Source organism: Oryctolagus cuniculus, chromosome X (genome assembly GCF_964237555.1).
Source record: "Oryctolagus cuniculus chromosome X, mOryCun1.1, whole genome shotgun sequence".
Lineage (NCBI taxonomy): Eukaryota > Metazoa > Chordata > Mammalia > Lagomorpha > Leporidae > Oryctolagus > Oryctolagus cuniculus.
The window spans coordinates 33,052,973-33,072,400 of NC_091453.1; the positions used below are offsets into that span (position 1 = coordinate 33,052,973).

General features: G+C 49.1%; 2 protein-coding genes across 3 annotated transcripts in view; one reads left to right on the forward strand and one right to left on the reverse strand.

Moving 5' to 3' along the window:
• Positions 1 to 3,110: 3,110 nt before the first annotated feature.
• Positions 3,111 to 18,065, forward strand: ARAF (A-Raf proto-oncogene, serine/threonine kinase). The gene is made up of 16 exons (XM_008272552.4): positions 3,111 to 3,248; positions 4,603 to 4,757; positions 4,914 to 5,017; positions 5,769 to 5,871; positions 5,967 to 6,121; positions 6,235 to 6,333; positions 7,653 to 7,794; positions 7,885 to 7,912; positions 7,997 to 8,142; positions 8,262 to 8,464; positions 15,013 to 15,189; positions 15,271 to 15,317; positions 15,730 to 15,848; positions 16,085 to 16,216; positions 17,114 to 17,248; positions 17,463 to 18,065. The coding sequence occupies exons 2-16, from the start codon at positions 4,662 to 4,664 to the stop codon at positions 17,595 to 17,597; spliced, it is 1,821 nt and encodes a 606-aa protein (XP_008270774.1). The 5' UTR covers positions 3,111 to 3,248; positions 4,603 to 4,661; the 3' UTR covers positions 17,598 to 18,065.
• Positions 18,056 to 19,428, reverse strand: part of SYN1 (synapsin I) — a 57,932-nt gene continuing 56,559 nt past the window's right edge. Inside the window, exon 13 of one of the 2 annotated variants that reach the window (XM_070066988.1) lies at positions 18,056 to 19,100. In XM_070066988.1, coding sequence (XP_069923089.1) covers positions 19,073 to 19,100 — 28 coding nt within the window. In that variant the 3' untranslated portion in view covers positions 18,056 to 19,072. Of the gene's footprint in view, positions 19,139 to 19,428 lie in introns of both variants that reach the window. The other variant, XM_070066987.1, reaches the window with a different exon arrangement.

Below are 19,428 nucleotides of genomic sequence, written 5' to 3' on the forward strand. Positions count from 1 at the left end.
CCAGAAGTCTGTCTTCAAACTGCCCAGAAATTAAAGTTTAAAGACAAATTTAAATAATATTGAAACATCTTGGAGCTCCTCACTGGGGCTTTGTGTCCAAGCCTTAGATCCATACTGACCTCTCACCTACATGACAGCAGACACTTGGTACTGTGTAAACAGCTAGTCTGTAAGGGAGGGGGCTCTCTCTCTCTCTCTGCTGTGCGTTCACCTGGGAGTAAGCCCCTCCCAGGCTTTCATCTGAATAAACCTGGTCTGGCTGTGGCTTCTTCGTTGTCTCTTCTTTCCCAACAGGAGTGGTCCCCAGAACTCCTGCACTAGCAGACGGAGCTTTAGGGGACCAGGGACTGAATTTCAGAAAAGGATTTTTTTTCTTTCTTGTTTTTCAATTTTTCAGCATTTTACATTTTATTTGAATGAGGGTGGAGAGAGAGGTCTCCCATTTGCTGGTTGGATGGATACCCACAATAGGCAGGGCCGGGCCAAGCTGAAATCAGGAGCCCAGAACTCAGTCTGTGTCTCCCACTAGACAGGGACCCAAGTCCTTGGAGCCGTCACCTGGTACTTCCCAGGATGCCCATCAGCAGGAAGCTGGAATTGGAAGCAGAGGTGGGACTTGAATCCAGGCACTCTGATACGGGATGTGAGTGTCCAAAGCAGCCGCTTAACTACTATGTCAAACATTCACCCCAAGATTTGAATTCTCTAACCAACAAGAATTTGTAAGAAATCAAAATGTTTAGAATTATATATGAAGTCATTTTTGCCATGCATTTTTGAGGTGTATTTTACATACCATACACACCCATTTTCAGACTATAATTCCATGAATGCTGACAAATGCACACAGGACAGTCCAATCACCTCTAAATTTTCATCATGCCAGTCTTAGTTTTCTGTTGCTATAACTGAATACTTGAGACTGAAGGACTTGTAAAGAAAAGAGATTTGGGGCTGGCGCTGTGGCATAGTAGGCTAAGCCTCTGCCTGCAGCCCCAGCATCCCTTATGGGCACTGCTTCCAGTCACAGCTGCTCCTCGTCTGATCCAGCTGCCTGCTAATTAGCCTGGGAAAGCAGCAGAAGATGGCTCAAGTACTTGGGCCCCTGCATCCGCTTGGGATGCCTGGAGGAGACTCCTGTTTCCTGGCTGCAGATCGGCCCAGCTTCCAGCCATTGCGGCTATTCGGGGAGTGAACCAATGGATGGAAGACCTCTCTCTCTCTCATTCTGCCTCTCAAATAAATAAATAAATAAATAAATCTTAAAAAAAGAAAAGAGATTTGCTTTGGCTCACTGTTCTGAGCCAAACTGTAATCTGTAGTCGGTTCCCTTTCATTGCCAAATGATATTTAGTTATCCCATTGTTGTGTTTCTTTGTCAGTTCTGTCTTTGGACACCCAGGCTGTTTCCAGTTGCTGTTGTTTGTTGTTGTTAACAGCTAATGTGAACATTTATATACAAGTTCCTGTCTGCTCATATTGCAGTAGCATGCTGTGGCTGACTCACTGGAGCCAATTTTGCCCTTCTCTGGTTCAATGGTGTCATATCGGTAGCTTGAAATAAGTCATGGTAGGAGTCGTTAGTTCACACAATTGGCAACTGCTATAAAATAGAGCTTGCTTTCCTCCTGGAAAGCCGGTTGTTAAATATACACAAGCACACCACTGGACATATGCTCTCATTTCTCTGGAGTGCATAATAGGAGTGAGGTTGCTGGATCACATGGTATGTGTATGTTCATACGAAGGTGCCGCACTGTTTTCAAAGATCCAAATAGGAAAATGGGGGAGGGCCAATGAAAGTTATAAGACGGCCCACTCAGCAGAACTTCTGTTTCCTTACAGGCAGAGAAGGCACTCGGTAAATACATATCAAAGCGTGTTGAACCCCTCCCCGCCCTGCCCCCCACACACCCACACCCAGTGACCTTCCTTCAGTCTTTCCATTTCATTGCCGAGGGACGAGGGACGAATCTCCAAACAGGAGGATATAGTCATTTCAAACACAATAGGACATTCAGACTTTGGGGGAAACAATTAAAAAAGAAAAAAAAAAAAAAGCTTTTGCCAATCCAGTGCAAACTCTCCAGAAAGGTAGAAAAGAACGAGAACGTTTTATTTTTGAATAAACATTAAGCCGGACTGCGATGCACATCGCAAGCAATCCGCTAGAGAGATTTCGAAGGCAGATACAACCCATCACACCCATGTTCTCAAAATAACCAGGAACTTGTCCTCAAGGAAGGAAATTCCACAGCACGATTTGGTATGCACAGTTGCTCGCACATTCACCTGGTCATTAGGGTGGCCGGCTGCTTTAGCTTATTCCCTTTATCTAGAAGCAGACTGAAGCTCTGTGACAAGCGGGTACCGACTTGGAGCCAGACACGTAGACCAAATTCCCAGGAAGACTAGGAGCTTAGGGATGTTACTTTCCTGAGTGTTTACATTTCAAGGAGATGGCTCCCAGGCCCTTAAGAAAAACATTCCGGGATTGTACAACCCGCAAGAGGCCTAGCAAGCTGTTAAAAAAATTTACACACATCTCAAAGGGACAGGGAAACTATTTACAAGTTTTCTAAAGGAAATGCTCTAAGCTTCAAAGGGTGGCAAACGGGTTAGAGACCTCCCTGGCTGCCTAGGACTCGTGTTTCCCAAAACAGCGGGTCGCCCAAGAGCCTTTGAAACCCCCAGCCGCAGCCGCGCCACAGACCTACTATTATCAAAGGCTAGGAACTATAACTACAGTCTCCCAGACGTCGTAGGTCATTTGGTTTGACTCGAGCCCATTTCAAAGACAGTAAAACTGAGATACAGGAAAACCCTAAAACGGTGCTTAGAGTATTGTCCCAAAAACTTTGCTTAAGGATTTCCTGACCCATTTTCTGAAACCTCTAAAGTCTGCCCCCAAATGACCGGGAAAAAAAAAAGCGCTGGTTTATTCCTGCATGGCAAGATTGGGGTTAAAGCCCTAGGCACGCACTCCCCGCTCCTGGCTGCGCTTGCGCGAGTCGGTTGGAGTGAATTTGCCCCAGACCCTGACGTTTCAAGCGGCCCCTCCTAATCCGGAACACAACCCACATTCCGTCGTTCTGACTTGACAGGCGTGACGCTAATCCAATAAAAATGGAGGGCCGAGTCCCGCAGAGCCAATGGAGAAAATCCGAGGGGTGGTGGAGGCGGATTGTGTGAGGAACCAAGAAGACAGGCCCAAGATGGAGGCGGCGGCGGCTGTAGCGGCGTGACAGGTGAGGGCGGGTCCGACAGGGTTCGGTTGTTGGAGCGACCGCCAGACACGGGCAGGGCGCCCGGACCAAAAACTCAGCTCCAGGATGGCTGCGCCTGGGCCTCGGCGCCCCCCGCCCGGAACCGGAGGAGTGGTTTGACCCGGGGCGAGACCATCGTAGACAGCGGGGGTAGGGTGGATAAGACAGGAGCAAGGCAGTCGTGATGGTTTCGCCCGCCGCAAGTGCCAGCGCGCCTGCGCAGAACCTGGACCCCCCCCCCTTCGGGAGGCGGGACCAGGCCGAGTGGGGTCTGGGGCTGGGGTACCTGGTTCCAGGGTTGTGTCTTAAGCCTCTTAAGGGGTGCGATGACCTTCTGTTACCAGCTCCAGGGAGTGCATGGAGTTGCGGCTCATTCCCTAGTGTTCTTATTCTGGATCACTGCCTGACCTCCAAGGGAATATCAAGAGGAGTCCCCCGTTTCCCCTCCTTAATCCTCCCCAATCTCCTTCCGTGAATTGCCCACTCGGTTTATACGAGTCATGTGTCTGTGACCCCTCATTAGCTATCAGGAGAATTTTGGAGCCCCCTCCCGTCCACCACCTCTATTTTTGTCACCTTCCCTTCCATTACCTTCCCTTTTTCCCTTTCCTCAGGACAACGTGTGGTGCGCCCACCACTATCACTTGTGTTTGGCCCGATGTCTGCCGGCCCCTGAGATCCACCCCTGTCTCCATAACAGTCCCTAGTGGCCCTTATTAAATGCCCATCAGCATAGCGTCTGGTGATTCCTGTGTGCACTGCTGATCTGGGCCTGGTGACCTCTCCTAGCTCCCTAACACAGTGTCTGTGATGCTACCATCCACATTGCACCCCAGTGCTTAGGGATGTCCACGGTGTCCTTTGCCAGCACAGCTTGGTGCAGCCTGCCTTCTACCCAAACTGAGGGCAGTACCATGAGCCTCGTTTCCTCCCTCAGCATGGTACCTGGGAACCACCACTCTCCATCAGAAAGCCTGAACAACCTGTTCATGGCCATTATGCTTCTGGCACCCCCAGTACATGTAGGCTGACTCCCCCATCAGTCCCAGCACAGAGTGTGCCTCTTTGCAGAGTGTTCCCTGCTTCTCTGTCCCTCCTCTCCGTGCCCTGTGCGGTGAACCCGAGCCCTCGGCACCCCAGCACGCCGAGATAAGCACCAAGGCGGGATTGGATGAAGTTCCAGTGTTAACAGACTCCCTCCAGCTGTTGTGTGGAAACGAGTATGCAGAGTGGAATGGGATCCTGGAGTTGGAATTTTGTTTTTGTCTCCGGCCACGTGGCTCTCCGACTGTCATCACTAGACTTCTGAATTCCTCCTTTGTTTGTCTCCTCCTAGGAGCCTCATGGCACCTGCCCAGCACCACCTCAGCCCGTCTTGACAAAGTCTTAGGCTCCATGGAGCCGCCACGAGGTCCCCCTGCCAACGGGGCCGAGCCGTCCCGGGCAGTGGGCACCGTGAAAGTGTACCTGCCCAACAAGCAACGCACGGTGGTAAGTCACAGCAGCAAGGCTGGCCAGGGTTGAACCCAGTTCTCAGTGGGAGATCGGGAGGGGGGTGGGGTTCGGGGGCGGCCTCTGCAGAGGGTTGAGTCACCTGGGACCCCTGTGGACTGCTGAGGGTACTCGCTTCTGCACGCACACACACAGATAACTGTCCGGGATGGCATGAGTGTCTACGACTCTCTAGACAAGGCCCTCAAAGTGCGGGGTCTCAATCAGGACTGCTGTGTGGTGTACCGACTCATCAAGGGGTAAGTGTGACAGCCCCACGCCCACCCACTCCGCTCCCTGCCTCAGAGCCGTCTCACTCCTTCTTCGCGTTGTTGTAGCATCTTCCGTTCATGCAGTGAAACAATGCCAATGGCCCTGCTTTCGTTCCGTTAGTTTAGTGGCCTTTATGGTCATAGCTCACTCTACCCTGGGCCCCAAAGTCCCCCCCGCCCCCACTCTGCTCCGTCAGCTCCTCCCAGAGTTTACCTGTCTCGTTCTTTAAAAATTTCATTGAGTCCCCAATTCTGTCTTTCCTCAGTTTCCCCTTTTCTGATGACTTGGCCCTCTCTGGCCTTCTGCTCGTTCCTGCGTGCTGAGGTTGTGTGGTTTCTTCTTCAGTGCACACATCGTGTTTTATTGGTTTCATTCAACTAGCGCCGGGCAGCTTAGCACTTCTGAGATGTCACTTCTGAGATGTAGTGGTTTAGTCTCATTTTCTTCTTGTCTCATGGTGAGGAGCATGGTCCCTTCACGTCATCCTGTGACTCCTTACCCTGTGGCCCTGGGCAGGTCACTGACTCCCTCTGGCATCTGTTCTTCCATCTGTGAAATGGGGGCAAAAATGCTTGACTCCATCCTAGCTTTGCTGTGATGAGAATTAAACATACCAGGATTACTGCATGAATGGCAGGCTTAAAAGGCCTTGGGATGGGGGAGGGGAACCTGCTTCCCCCTGGCTCCTGTCCTCCTCCCCACCCCACCACCAGTCATTCCCTTCCATGCCACCTGTAGGCGAAAGACAGTCACTGCCTGGGACACAGCCATCGCCCCCCTGGATGGCGAGGAGCTCATTGTTGAGGTCCTTGAAGATGTCCCGCTGACCATGCACAATTTTGTGAGTGCAGGGGGACCAGTCGGGCAGGCTGAGGCGGGGTGGGGGTGAGGAGGGCCCTTGACCGGGCCTCAAGCTTCACTGTTATGCCGTGGCAGGTGCGCAAGACCTTCTTCAGCCTGGCGTTCTGTGACTTCTGCCTTAAGTTTCTGTTCCATGGTTTCCGCTGCCAAACCTGTGGCTACAAGTTCCACCAGCATTGTTCCTCCAAGGTTCCCACAGTGTGTGTGGACATGAGTACCAGCCGCCGACAGTGAGCCTGGCTGGGGGGTGGGGCGGGGGAGGGGAAGGATGGAGGCCCCATCACAAGGCCCGGAGGCACAGCTCACCTACACGGCTTTGCTTTATACCCTGCATGCCCTCAAGGTTCTACCACAGCATCCAGGATTTGTCCGGAAGCTCCAGGCAGCATGAGGCTCCCTCCAGCCGCCCCCTGAATGAGCCACTCACCCCCCAGGGTCCCAGGTAGGGATGCCTGAGCTCAAGGGCTACTACACAAGAAGGTCTGGGGGCCCCGGGACCCCCACAAGCCGCACTTTATACATTGGTGTACTTGACTAGCAGGGACTCAGTACCTGCAGGTGAGGGCGTGGGGCTGCATGACCTTGGGCAAATCACTAGTCTCTTTGGGCCTCAGTTTTCCCATTTGGAAAGATGAGGTAATGATGGTTTCTACCAAATAGAGTCCTAATATGAGGAGTAAATGAATTAAAGATTTGCCCAGTGATTAATTAGAACAGAATCTGGCATAGAGTAAATATTCTATTCTTTTGATTATTAATTGTGCGTATTCATAAGCATCTAACTACACTGTTAATTGTTCTACCACTATAACCATGCTCAAGCCTTCCCACTTTAAAATACATATTATTTTATCATAAGCTACTTCCCTTATACACAAATCTCTTTGATGTTAAGTATTATAATACAATAATATATCTATATTAAAATATATTGTTACTCTAATATAATTTGTAATGTGTATATATTTATATAACATTTATGTTACTGTATTCTGTGTTGTGTTACATCATATTTTTATATAATGGAGAGCACCATATATTTTTATATAAAAAAGTAAGGATAGGGTATTGTATTATTTGTAATTTTGGGTGTGTGTAGATGCATTACCTTTGAATTTTATTTTAGGAAAATGAGCATGAAGAAATATTTTTATAATGTGATAATGTGTGTAACATATCATATGTGTAACATGTATAACATGTACCATTACATTATGTATAGTTTTAAACATTGCCACTCCATTATAGATGATGCATGTTCTGTAATCCATAATCTATTTGAGTAGACCATGTCTAATATTTGTCTACTAGAACCTGTCTAATACATATTTATACAGTGTCACCCTCTTCCCTCCTCCCCCTTCGGCAACTTGTCTTTGCTAGGTCCCTAGCTGAGAGAAGTCTTTCCCTACCCTTCCCACCCCCCAGGGCCTCTTTCTGTCTCCTTTTTTTTTTTTTTGCTTTGTTTTTTTTCTTCCTTGCACCTGTCACTGGGTGGCATATTATGCATTTCTTTGTTTTGTATTTCTCTCTGCCCCTACTGGAATGTCAGCCCCAGGAGAGCAAGAGCTTTCATTGGTGGTGTTTACAGTTTTACTTTTACCTCCTGGGGCGGTGTCTGGCACACTGCAGGCACTCAATAAATGTCTCTTGAGCAAATGAATTGTGGGGCAACCCCGGGAGCTGGTGCCTGCTGGTGGAGGGAGATCTCTTGGTTCTCGGATTCATTCCACAGTGATTTCACAGCCTTTCCCCCATCAGCTCCTGCACCCAGCACCATGACCCGGAGCGGTTCCCCTTCCCTGCCCCGGCCAACGCCCCCCTTCAGCGCATCCGCTCCACGTCCACTCCCAATGTCCACATGGTCAGCACCGCAGCCCCCACGGACTCCAGCCTCATGCAGGTGGGTGCCCAGGGGCATGCTGGGCAGAGGGGAGAACCATTCCTCCTGGCCTCCACATCCTCGCTTTGACCCCTGTCTCTCTTCTTCCAGCTCACTGCCCAGAGTTTCGGCACTGATGGTGAGCCCCGTGAAACCCATACCCTGCCCCTCCCCCACCCCTGCCACTCCCACCTGCCTCCACTCATGCTCTCCACCACTGCAGCTGCTGGTGGTAGAGGTGGTGGTGATGGAGCCCCCCGGGGAAGCCCCAGCCCGGCCAGCATGTCCTCGGGGAGGAAGTCCCCACATTCCAAGTCACCATCAGAGCAACGAGAGCGGAAGTCCACGGCCGATGACAAGAAGAAAGTGGTACGTTCAAGGAGGAACCTTTGGAGGGCACCACAGGCTGAGGGATGTGGGATGTGGGAAGTGGGATGTGGGACATGGCAGGCCCCAGGCCCTTCAGATGCCACCTGCCTGACCCACAGAAGAACCTGGGGTACCGGGACTCAGGCTATTACTGGGAGGTACCCCCCAGTGAGGTGCAGCTGCTGAAGAGGATCGGGACTGGCTCATTTGGCACCGTGTTTCGTGGACGGTGGCATGGCGACGTGGCCGTGAAGGTGCTCAAGGTGGCCCAGCCCACAGCCGAGCAGGCCCAGGCCTTCAAGAATGAGATGCAGGTGCTCAGGTGAGGTTGCATCGGGGTGGGGGGTGGGGGGAGGGAGAGGTTTTTTGGGGGGCATGGCAGGCACAGCTGGGCACCTTTTGGGGCAAAAGCTGTGCTTGGGGCCCTGCCTGGATGGGACCTGTGTTTGTGTTGTGTTCCAATGGTGGTTGAAAGTCTTTTCCCTGTCTTGCCCCCTGGGGCAAGTTTGGAGACCCTCTTGGGATGCTTGCGTGGGTGTTTGGGTGAATACTGATAGGAAGTAGCAGCCATGCATCCCCCAGTGGGGGTCTTGTCATTTGCTTGCTGTGAACTGGTTCCAGGGGGTGGGGGCTGAGGGCATGGTTCACAGCATTATGGACCCTTGCATGAGGAGTCTAACATTAGTTAACCACTGTGCCAGGCAGGCCTGCGGCCAGCCTTGCCCTTTGCTTGCTTGTACCACATCATTAATGATATAGTACTGTGGCATGTTCTTGTTCTTAATTTTAAAAAGCACTAGTCATTATCATCATTATCATAATGATTCTGTAATATTATAGGTGCTATAATTGATCAGTAATTAATACTAGTACTTCATTCACACTGTGAAACCCAGGTGGTCCCTTTTTGTCACTGTCGTTCCTACACAGCATAGTCTCATGTACCCATATATCGTGGAGGTTGTACCTGGCAGCATCTACCACTCTGGGGCTGTTGACACAGGCTTTTTGCACTCTATCCAGTGGGTGCAATTATGTCACAGAGTCTGTATCATTAATTGTTACTTGTGTGATTTATTTTTATTTTTTATTTATGTAAGGTGAACAAATTTCATGTATTTTCATATATACAGATTTAGGAACATTGTGATACCTCCCATCCTACCTTCCCTGCCACCCATACTCCTACCCTCATTCTTCCTTCCTTTCTTATTTTTTCTTTTAAAATCTCTTTTTAAGGATATATTTCCAGTTTATTTTGTAATCAAGCTTACCCCCCCACACACAAATAGAAGAAAAAACCACTGTTCCTCAACAGTATAGACAAGGGCTTTAAACAATAATAAAATCTCAAAATGTCCATTTTGCTAATATACATAACATTTTTTGTACTCTATTACTACAGATCAAGGAAATTATATTGGTCTTTTTGGGATGGGCTTATTTCACTAAGCATAATGATTTCCAGTTGCAACCACTTTGTTGCAAAAAACAGGATTTCATTAGTACTCCATAGTGTATATATACCACAATTTCTTTATCCAGTCACCAGCTGATAGGCATAGGGGTTGATTCCATTTCTTAACTATTGTGAATTCAGCTGCAATAAATATGGGGGTACAGATAACTCATTTATATGATGATTTCATTTCACTTGGGTAAATTCCTGGGAGTGGGATGGCTGGGACATACTGTAGACCTATTTTCAGATTTCTGAGGAATCTCCATACTGTTTTCCATAACGGTTGTACTAGTTTACATTCCCATGAACAATTAATTAGGGGACCCTTTCCCCCATATCCTCACCAGCATTTACTTATTTTTTTTTATTTTTGTATGATAGCCATTCTAACTGGGGTGAAGTGAAACATCATTATGGTTTTGATTTGCATTTCCTTGGTCACTAGTGGACCTGAGAATTTTCTCGTGTCTGTTAGCCATTTGAATTTCATCCTTAGAAAAATGCCTCTTCATGTCCTTTGCCCATTTCTTAACGGGATTGTTTATTTAGTTGTTGAGTTTCTTGAGCTCTTTATAGATTCTGGATATTAATCAGTTCCATAGATTGTAAAAATTTTCTTCCATTCTGTTGATTGCCTCTTCACTTTGTTGAGTGTTTCCTTTGCAGAATAGAAGCTTCTTAGCTTGATGTAATCCTATTTGTCTATTTTTGCTTTTATTGCCTGTGCTTCTGGGGTCTTTACAAGAAGTCTTTGCCTATGCCAGTATCTTACAGAGTTTCCCAAAAGTTCTCCTCTAGTAATTTGATGGTATCAGGTCATAGAATTAACTCCTTGATCCATTTTGAGTTGATTTTTGTATAAGGTGTAAGGTCTTGTTTCATACTTCTGCATGTGCAGATCCAATTTTCTAAGCACCATTTGTTGAAGAGACTGTCCTTTGTCCAGGGATTGATTTTAGCTCCTTTGTCAAAGATTAGTTGGTTCTAGATGCATGGATTAATTTGGAGGGTTTCTACTCTGTTCTGTTGATCTGTCTACATGCCTATTTTCATGCCAGTACCAGGCATGATTGTAACTCCCCTGAGGTATGTCTTGAAATATGGTATTTTAGGGCCAGCGCTGTGGCTCACTTGGTTAATCCCTGCGGTGCCGGCATCACATATGGGCACTGGGTTCTAGTCCCAGTAGCTCCTCTTCCAGTCCAGCTCTCTGCTGTGGCCCGAGAGGGCAGTGGAGGATGGCCCAAGTGCTTGGGCCCTACACCTGCATGGGAGACCAGGAAGAAGCACCTGGCTCCTGGCTTTGGGGGGCCATTTGGGGGATGAACCAACAGAGGGAAGACCTTTCTCTCTGTCTCTCTCTCTCACTTCTATAACTCTACCTGTCAAATACAAAAAAAGAAATATGCAGCTTTGTTTTCATTGTTTAAGATTGCTTTAGCTATTCTGGGTCTCTTGTGTTTCCATATCATTTTAGCATTGTTTTTCCTAGATTTGAGAAGAATGCCATTGTTATTTTGATCGGAATCGCATTCAATCTGTAAATTGCTTTTGGTAGTATGGACATTTTGATAATATTAATTATTCCAATCCACAAACATAGAAGATTCTTCTATTTTTTGTGTGTTTTTTTTTTATTTCTTTCTTTAATGTTTTGTAATTTTCATTGTAGAAATATTTCATATCCTTGGTTAAATTTATTCCAAGGTATTTAACATTTTTTGTCACTATTGTGAATGGGACTAATCTTACAAGTTCTTTCTTAGCCATGGCATTGTCTATGTATACAAAGGCTATTGATTTTTGTGTGTTGATTTTACAACCTTACCAAACTCTTGTATGAGTTCCAGTAGTCTCTTAGTGGAGTCTTTTGATTTCCCTATATAGGATCATTTCGTCTGCAACAGGGATAATTTGACTTCCTCCTTTCCAATTTATTTCCCTTTGATTTCTTTTTCTTGCTAATGGCTTTGGTTAAAATTTTCATAACTATATATATAACTATATAGCTGGCCGGCACCGCAGCTCACTAGACTAATCCTCCACCTTGCGGCGCCGGCACACCGGGTTCTAGTCCCGGTCAGGGCGCCAGATTCTGTCCCGGTTGCCCCTCTTCCAGTCCAGCTCTCTGCTGTGGCCAGGGAGTGCAGTGGAGGATGGCCCAAGTACTTGGGCCCTGCACCCCATGGGAGACCAGGATAAGTACCTGGCTCCTGCCATCGGATCAGCGCGGTGCGCCGGCTGCAATGCGCCGGCCGTGGCGGCCATCGGAGGATGAACCAACAGCAAAGGAAGACCTTTCTCTCTGTCTCTCTCACTGTCCACTCTGCCTGTCAAAAAATAAAAATAAAAAAAAAATCTTAAAAAAAAAAGTTTGGTAGAATTCAGCACGAAGCCGTCTGGTCCTGGACTTTTCCTTCTTAGGAGGGTCTTCATTACTAATTCAATCTCCTTCTTGGTTATTGGTCTATTTAGGTTTTCTGCACCTTCATGACTGAATTTCAGTAGATTGTATGTGTCCAGAAATCTATCCATTTTTTCTGTATTTTCCAATTTGTTGGCATATAGCTCTTTGTAGTAATTCCTGATAATTTTTATTTCTATGGTATCTGTTATTATATCTCATTTTTCATCTTTGATTATTATTATTATTAATTTGGATCTTCTCCTTTTTTGGTTAGTTGGGGCCATATTGTATCAATTTTATTTATTTTTTGAAAGACCAGTTATTCATTTCATTGATGTTTTGTATCATTTTTCTGATCTCAATTTTAAAAAATTGCTTCTCTAATTTTAATTATTTCTTCCTCCTAATTTTGGGTTTCATTTGTTCTTGTGTTTTTAGGTATTTGAGATGCATTGTTAGATCATTTATTTGATGCCTTTCTAATTTTTTGATGTAGGCAGTAATTGCTATAAACTTCCCTCTTTTTTAATTTTTTTTTTTATTTTTTGACAGGCAGAGTGGACAGTGAGAGAGAGAGAGAGAGAGAGAGAGAGAAAGGTCTTCCTTTTTTGCCGTTGGTTCACCCTCTAGTGGCCACCTGCGGCCAGCGCACTGTGGTCGGAGCACTGCGCTGACCCGAAGGCAGGAGCCAGGTGCTTCTCCTGGTCTCCCATGGGGTGCAGGGCCCAAGTACTTGGGCCATCCTCCACTGCACTCCCTGGCCACAGCAGAGAGCTGGCCTGGAAGAGGGGCAACCGGGACAGAATCCGGCGCCCTGACCGGGACTAGAACCCAGTGTGCCGGCGCCACAAGGCGGAGGATTAGCCTAGTGAGCCGCGGCACCGGCCTTAAACTTCCCTCTTAACATGGCTTTTGCTGTATCCCTTAGGTTTTGGTATGTTGTACTGTCATCTTCATTCGTTTCCTGGAATTGTTTTATTTCTCTTTTGATTTCTTCTGTGACCTCCCTGTTCACTCAGGAGGGTGTTGTTCAGTCTCCATGTCTATGCATATTTTCTGGAGTTTCTGAAGTTGCTTATTTCCAGCTTCATTCCATTGTGGTCAGAAAAGATATGTGGTATGATTTCAGTTTTTTTGAATTTGTTGAGACTTGCTTTATGGCCTAGCATATGGTCTGTCCCAGAGAATGTTCCATGAACTCATGAAAAGAATGTGCATTCTGCAACTGTGTGATGAAGTGTTCTGTAGATATCAATTAGATCTGTTTTGTCCATTGTATAGAATGGCTCTGTTGTTTGTTGATTTTCTGTCTAGTTGATCTGTCCATTGATGAAGGTAGGATGTTGAAGTCCCCTATTATTATTGTATGAGAGCCTGTTTCTCCCTTTAAATCCATTAACATTTGTTTTAAATAGCCAGGTGCCCTGGCATTGGGTGCATATACATTTATTATAGTCATATCTGCCTTTTGAATTGATCCCTTAATCATTTTATCATGCCCTTCTTTGTCTCTTTTAACAGTTTTTGTATTAATATCCTTTTTTTCTGATATTAGGATGGCTACTCCATTCTTTTTTTTGCTTTCTCTCAGCATGGTGTATCTTTTCCCATTCTTTTACTTTCAGTGTGTGTCACACACTTGTGTGATCTTAGTCTTTATCCTCATAATGAATGTCACAGTAGAAAACTCTTGTTCTGGGTTCCTCTCTGTGAGCTGGCAGTTGAATGCTGTTCATTTTTACTCTCATTCAGTGTTAACCATAGTCTTAACCACTATTTAGAATCCTTGTGTGCTGTGTTATCCTCTGATGTGAGCAAAATGGCATCCATGCTATTTGCATTTCTGCTAGCAGTGTGTCTGTGGCTATTACTTCTTTCTGTAAGGAATGAAGATTTTCTCAAAGTAGGGAGAAATGATTCATAGAGACCGAGTTCCCGCAACATAGACCCATGTACCTAGCAGCAAGAACAGGAAGATGACATTTTAATTTTTTTTCTTGTTTTCAAATGTTTATTCATTTATTTTCATCTACTTGAGAGGCAGAGAGTCGGGAAGGGGAGGAATGGGGTGGGGGAGAGACACCATGTACTGGTTTACTCCCCGAAATGTTTGCAACAGCCAGGATTGGGCAGGCCAAAGCCAGAAGCTCAGAATTCACTCCAGGTCTCCCATGTAGGTGGCAGGGACCTAAGTACTTTAAGCCATTCTCTGCTGCCTCCCAGGGTGTGCATCAGCAGAAAGCTGGGTTGGAGCAGAGTAGCTGGCACTCAAACTGGCACTCCAATATATAATACTGGCATCCGTAGCATCGGCTTAACCCTCTGTGGCACAGTGCCCACTCCTGAGAGTGAGATTTTCAGAGTGCTTACTCTGTATGTTCAGCGCTGCGCTAAGCACCTTATAGATTGCTTATTCGCTTATTCCACTGGACATCCTTGTAAGGTAGCTACTCTAGTGATCACAGTTGTACAGTTGAGGGACATGAGGCCCAAAGAGGTTAAATGTCTTCCCCAAGGCTGTACAGTAACTGGTGAAGTCTAGTTTTGAACTGAGGATGTAACAAGGGCCCAGACTCCAAACTCTACCTCGAAGCCTGTCACGGCAATTAAGAGGCTGTAATCACTGTATCACCAGTATGTTTACCTTGCATTTATCTCAGTGTTATGTCAGTGTATCAGTGAAGAGGGTTGGCAGCAGGCCCAGGTAATGGTCTATGGCAGAGGTGTAGAGGGTGTTAACAGTTGGAGATGCTGCTGGTAGGCAGAGGGGTGGGGCTGCTGCTCCCTCCCTCCTGCTTTTGTGGGGAGACACTGATGAGGAAGCTCAGAGCGTAAGTCCCCAGCAGACGTGTCTCACACACTGATGGAACCTGGCAGCAGTCTGACCCTGAGTGCCCTAAAAGACAAAGTGAAAAGGAGTGACAGAAGAGGGCAACAAACAGTGCCATTCCCGATGTTCAGCAAGGACCTGACAGTCGCTGTTTTTCCTCCCCACCCACAGGAAGACACGGCATGTCAACATCTTGCTATTCATGGGCTTCATGACCCGACCGGGCTTTGCCATCATCACACAGTGGTGCGAGGGCTCCAGCCTCTACCACCACCTACATGTGGCCGACACGCGCTTTGACATGGTCCAGCTCATCGACGTGGCCCGGCAGACTGCCCAGGGCATGGAGTGAGTCTCAGGGTTTGGGGGAGGGGAGAGATAGGTGTATAGGAGCACCCAGCCAATTACTACCTGCCTCTACCTCCACAGCTACCTCCATGCCAAGAACATCATCCACCGAGACCTCAAGTCTAACAGTATCTACCTGTTTCTGGGTGAGGGCTTAGAGGGCTGGTTCCCACGGGTGTGTTCTGGGGTTGAAGAGGGAGGGGCCTATGTCAACATGGCTAGCAGCCTGCGAGGGGGCTTTGGGGAGGGCTGTTGGTGAGGAGTCAAGTGCTCCTGGTTCACGTGTGATTCTTGGAGACTGGTCAGGGTCTGAGGTGTGGAAATTCTCTGAGCAGGGCAGGGCAGGTTCAGATCCCATTTGAGGGCCTTCTTGGCTGAGTCACAGAGGGGGGCCCAATGTGGAAGGCATCGCTTGGAGCTCCCCTCTCCCATCCAGGTTGTGCATGGTTTGTGTGACATTGAGGGGTTTCTGGTCTGGGGCACTCATGGGTGAGAGATGTGGCTATTAGGAGTCCCTGTAGTGGCCCTTGACTCTGGTGGACATCTTCCTACATGAGGGGCTCACAGTGAAGATCGGTGACTTTGGCCTGGCCACCGTGAAGACGCGGTGGAGCGGGGCCCAGCCCTTGGAGCAGCCTTCAGGCTCTGTGCTTTGGATGGTGAGTTGGGCCACAGTGGTCAGGGGCCCATGGGGACATGGGCTCCTGGATTGTGGTATGTGGTCTTAGCAGGGACGGGGATCCCTACATCAGCTATGGATGTCCGAACTACTCACGTTCTCCCTCATCTGAGTGCCTCTGAGTTGTACCTGCTGTGGCCAGTGGCATGTAAGAGTATGGGCCAGCCATTCGCTGACTCCCACACTCCCCTCCCTGTCTGGTCTGGCTTCTTGAAGGCGGCTGAGGTGATCCGCATGCAGGACCCGAACCCCTACAGCTTCCAGTCGGACGTCTATGCCTACGGGGTTGTGCTCTACGAACTCATGACCGGCTCACTGCCTTACAGCCACATTGGCAGCCGTGACCAGGTGAGCTGCACGCCGGACTCACAGTTCCCTGGACTGTGGGACCCCTTCAGGCTTCCACACTCCAGATCCTTCCTTTGCACAGATCAAAAATGCCATACTTGCCCCAGGAAGCTCAAATTTTCTAAGAGGGGAACTCCCAGAATCCTCTGGACTCCAGACAATTTTTATAAATCCTCTTGGTCTCCCATACTCAGGTTCCTCTCCTTCCTACACATCCACATTCCTCTGTGACACAATCGTCAAAGTCCAGAATCCCTTGAATCCCTTGGGTCCCCCCCACACAACACCCAGAAGCCCCCAGGACCTCTGGATACTCAAAATCCCCCAGTTTCCTTAGCCCAGAATCTCATTTCTCCAGAAACATTCCGTCTGTGCTTCCAGAATAAATAGACACTGACAGTCACCCAGGTGTTGGTTATCTGGTGGGATTGGGGGCTCTGGACTCTCACAGTTCTTCAAGTTCAAGGCCCAGAACCTCCCTAGGCCTCAGAAACCCAGGCTACAGTTACCAAGTCTTTGGATCCTAAACATAGTCTTATACAGGCCACATGGAGCCATAGACTTCTAGGCCCCACGCTCCAAAGAAATACAAGGTCCCTTAGAGCCAGAACTCCATGTTTTCTCAAGACCTAGTACTGTCCAGGCCATAAGCTCCCTGAAAACTTGTGGATCCATAATTCTCTGGGCCCCAGACACCTGAAATCCTTGACACCTCCCAAATTAACTCCCTCTGTTCTGTAAGTAGAGAATCTTGTCATGTCCTTAGAGACCCATAATCCTCAGCTCTAGTGTTCAGAGTACCCCATGAACCCCCAAAATGAGCCTCTTGCATCCTTCAAATGCCAGAATTTCCTGGCCTGGACACCAGGTCACCTCCTTTCTATTGCCCCTGCCCAGATCATCTTTATGGTGGGCCGTGGCTATCTGTCCCCGGACCTCAGTAAAATCTCCAGCAACTGCCCCAAGGCCATGCGGCGTCTGCTGTCTGACTGCCTCAAGTTCCAGCGGGAGGAGCGGCCTCTCTTCCCCCAGGTGAACCACTTGGGAGGACTGGGCACCCTGGAGGGACTCGGAGGAGGAGGAGGGACTTGGAAGAGATCGAGCTAGGTGTGACTGTGAACCATGTTGGAGGCTCCCAGGTGTATGCGGTGTGTGTGTTTCCCCATCAGGCTGGGGCCTGGAGGTATTAGGGTACCCACGGGACTTTGGACATCCTTGCTCACCGCTCCCCTCCTCCCACCTCCAGATCCTGGCCACGATTGAGCTGCTGCAACGGTCACTCCCCAAGATTGAGCGGAGTGCCTCCGAACCCTCCTTGCACCGCACCCAGGCTGACGAGCTGCCTGCCTGCCTCCTCAGTGCAGCCCGCCTTGTGCCTTAGGCCCCACCCTCAGCCAGCGGGGGCCAATCTCAGCCTGCCACGCCAAGGAGCCCTGCCCACCCACCAACCAATCAATGTTCCTTCTCTGCCTTGATACTGCCTCAGGATCCCCCATCCCCCACCCTGGGGGATGAGGGGTCCCCAATGTGCTCTTCCAGTTCGTCTGGAATTGGGGGATTCCCCCAAAGACTGAGACCCCCTGCCCCCTCCGTAATTTGTTTTGCTCTTGGCTTTGGGGATACTTGTAAATTTGGGGAGCTCCTCCATCCCTAAAGGATGGGATTTGTGGCAGGGATTCCACTCAGAACCTCTCTGGAATTTGTGCCTGATGTGCCTTCCACTGGATTTTGGGGTCCCCAGCACCCCGTGTGGATTTGGGGGTCCCCTTTTGTGTGTGTGTGTGTGTGTGTCCCCTGCCATTCAAGGACTCCCTTCTTTTTTCACCAAGAAGCACAGAATTCTGCTGGGCCTTTGCTTGTTTATTTAGCTTCCCGACTCTTCTCTTGGGGTTCAGAGCCGCTGAGGGATGGGGTGAGTCCAGGCAAGGAGTGGAGGTGGGAGGGGGAGGTGCGGACCACACAAACAGCGTCACTGCACGCGTCACCACAGGCGGCACGATGAACGAGGACCACATATGCCAAGCACGGCACGAGAGGAGGCCACATCAGTCACAGACACAGACGTCACGGCAAAGGTGGGGAGGTGGGGAAGTGGGAGACCGCTGGCCTTCCATGTGCAAAGGATTCTGAGAGGATGGGTGGAGTTTGCATATTTAAAGACAGCTGTCAGAGGCAGGAAATCTGGGGAGGGTGTCCCTGGGGGAACCGAAGGGTCCTGGAAGTGGGAGGAGCTCCCAAAGTGCTGAATGGACTTGGAGGAGTGGGCGCAGGGAAATCCTGGTGGTGGGTGGTGTTCGAAGGTGTGGATCTCCAGAGAGAGAGCGAGGAGATCCGTGGAAAGGGGCTCAAAGGTAGGGGTTTCTTGTGCTGGGGAGATCTGGGACCAGGAGTGGGGTTTTCCAGGAATTTCAGGGCTCCAGAGGAGGCTCAAGTGGTGTCTGAGCTAGAAACGAGTGGCCTGGTGTTTGGGGGCTTCCAGGAAGGGAAACGCCCTCTGGGGGAGACCAGCAGAGGAGGCCTTTGGGAACTTGGAGGTTCTAACACCAACCTGGCAGAGAGCAGGAGTGGGGTTCTAAAAGGACCTGGAACTTGCAGATGGGAGAATGAGGTTTAGGACCAGGCATGAGGTTTCTCAAGGGATGTGAGCATCTTGAAGAATGAGAAGTGGGGTCTGGGAGAACCAGCAGAGGGGGTTCTCAAGGGATCTGGAGACTCCAAAAGTGAGAAATGGATTCAGGGCCCAGAGAAGGGTTGCCCAGGGATTTGGGGGTTCTCAGGGTGGGGTGTCAGTCGGAGAAGAGGCTGGCGAAAGACTTCCTCAGGCTGCGGATGGTCTCAGCTTTCACCTCGTCCTGGCTAAGGCTGGGCCTGGGCGGGGCTGGCTCTGGAAGGTTGAAGGCATTGGTCAGAGACTGGGATTTGCTAGAGAGAGACAAGGTGGGAGGCATGGGAGGAAGGGGGGAAGAGGAAGGGGAGGAAGGGAGAGAAACACAATGTTACCCCAGGCCCGGCCCCAGCCCTGCCCCTCTGATCCTGGGGCTGTGCCTGTGACCTTCCCACCCACCACCATGGGCCTGGACCCTGATGGATTCTCAAGGCTGGGAGGACCCCCAAGTGGGTGGCGTCCTGGGTCAGGACAGGGCTCTGGGACAGGCTGGGGGGACTTAGGTCCAAGGTGAAAAAATGCATTCACAGGAAGAGGCCTGAGCTGA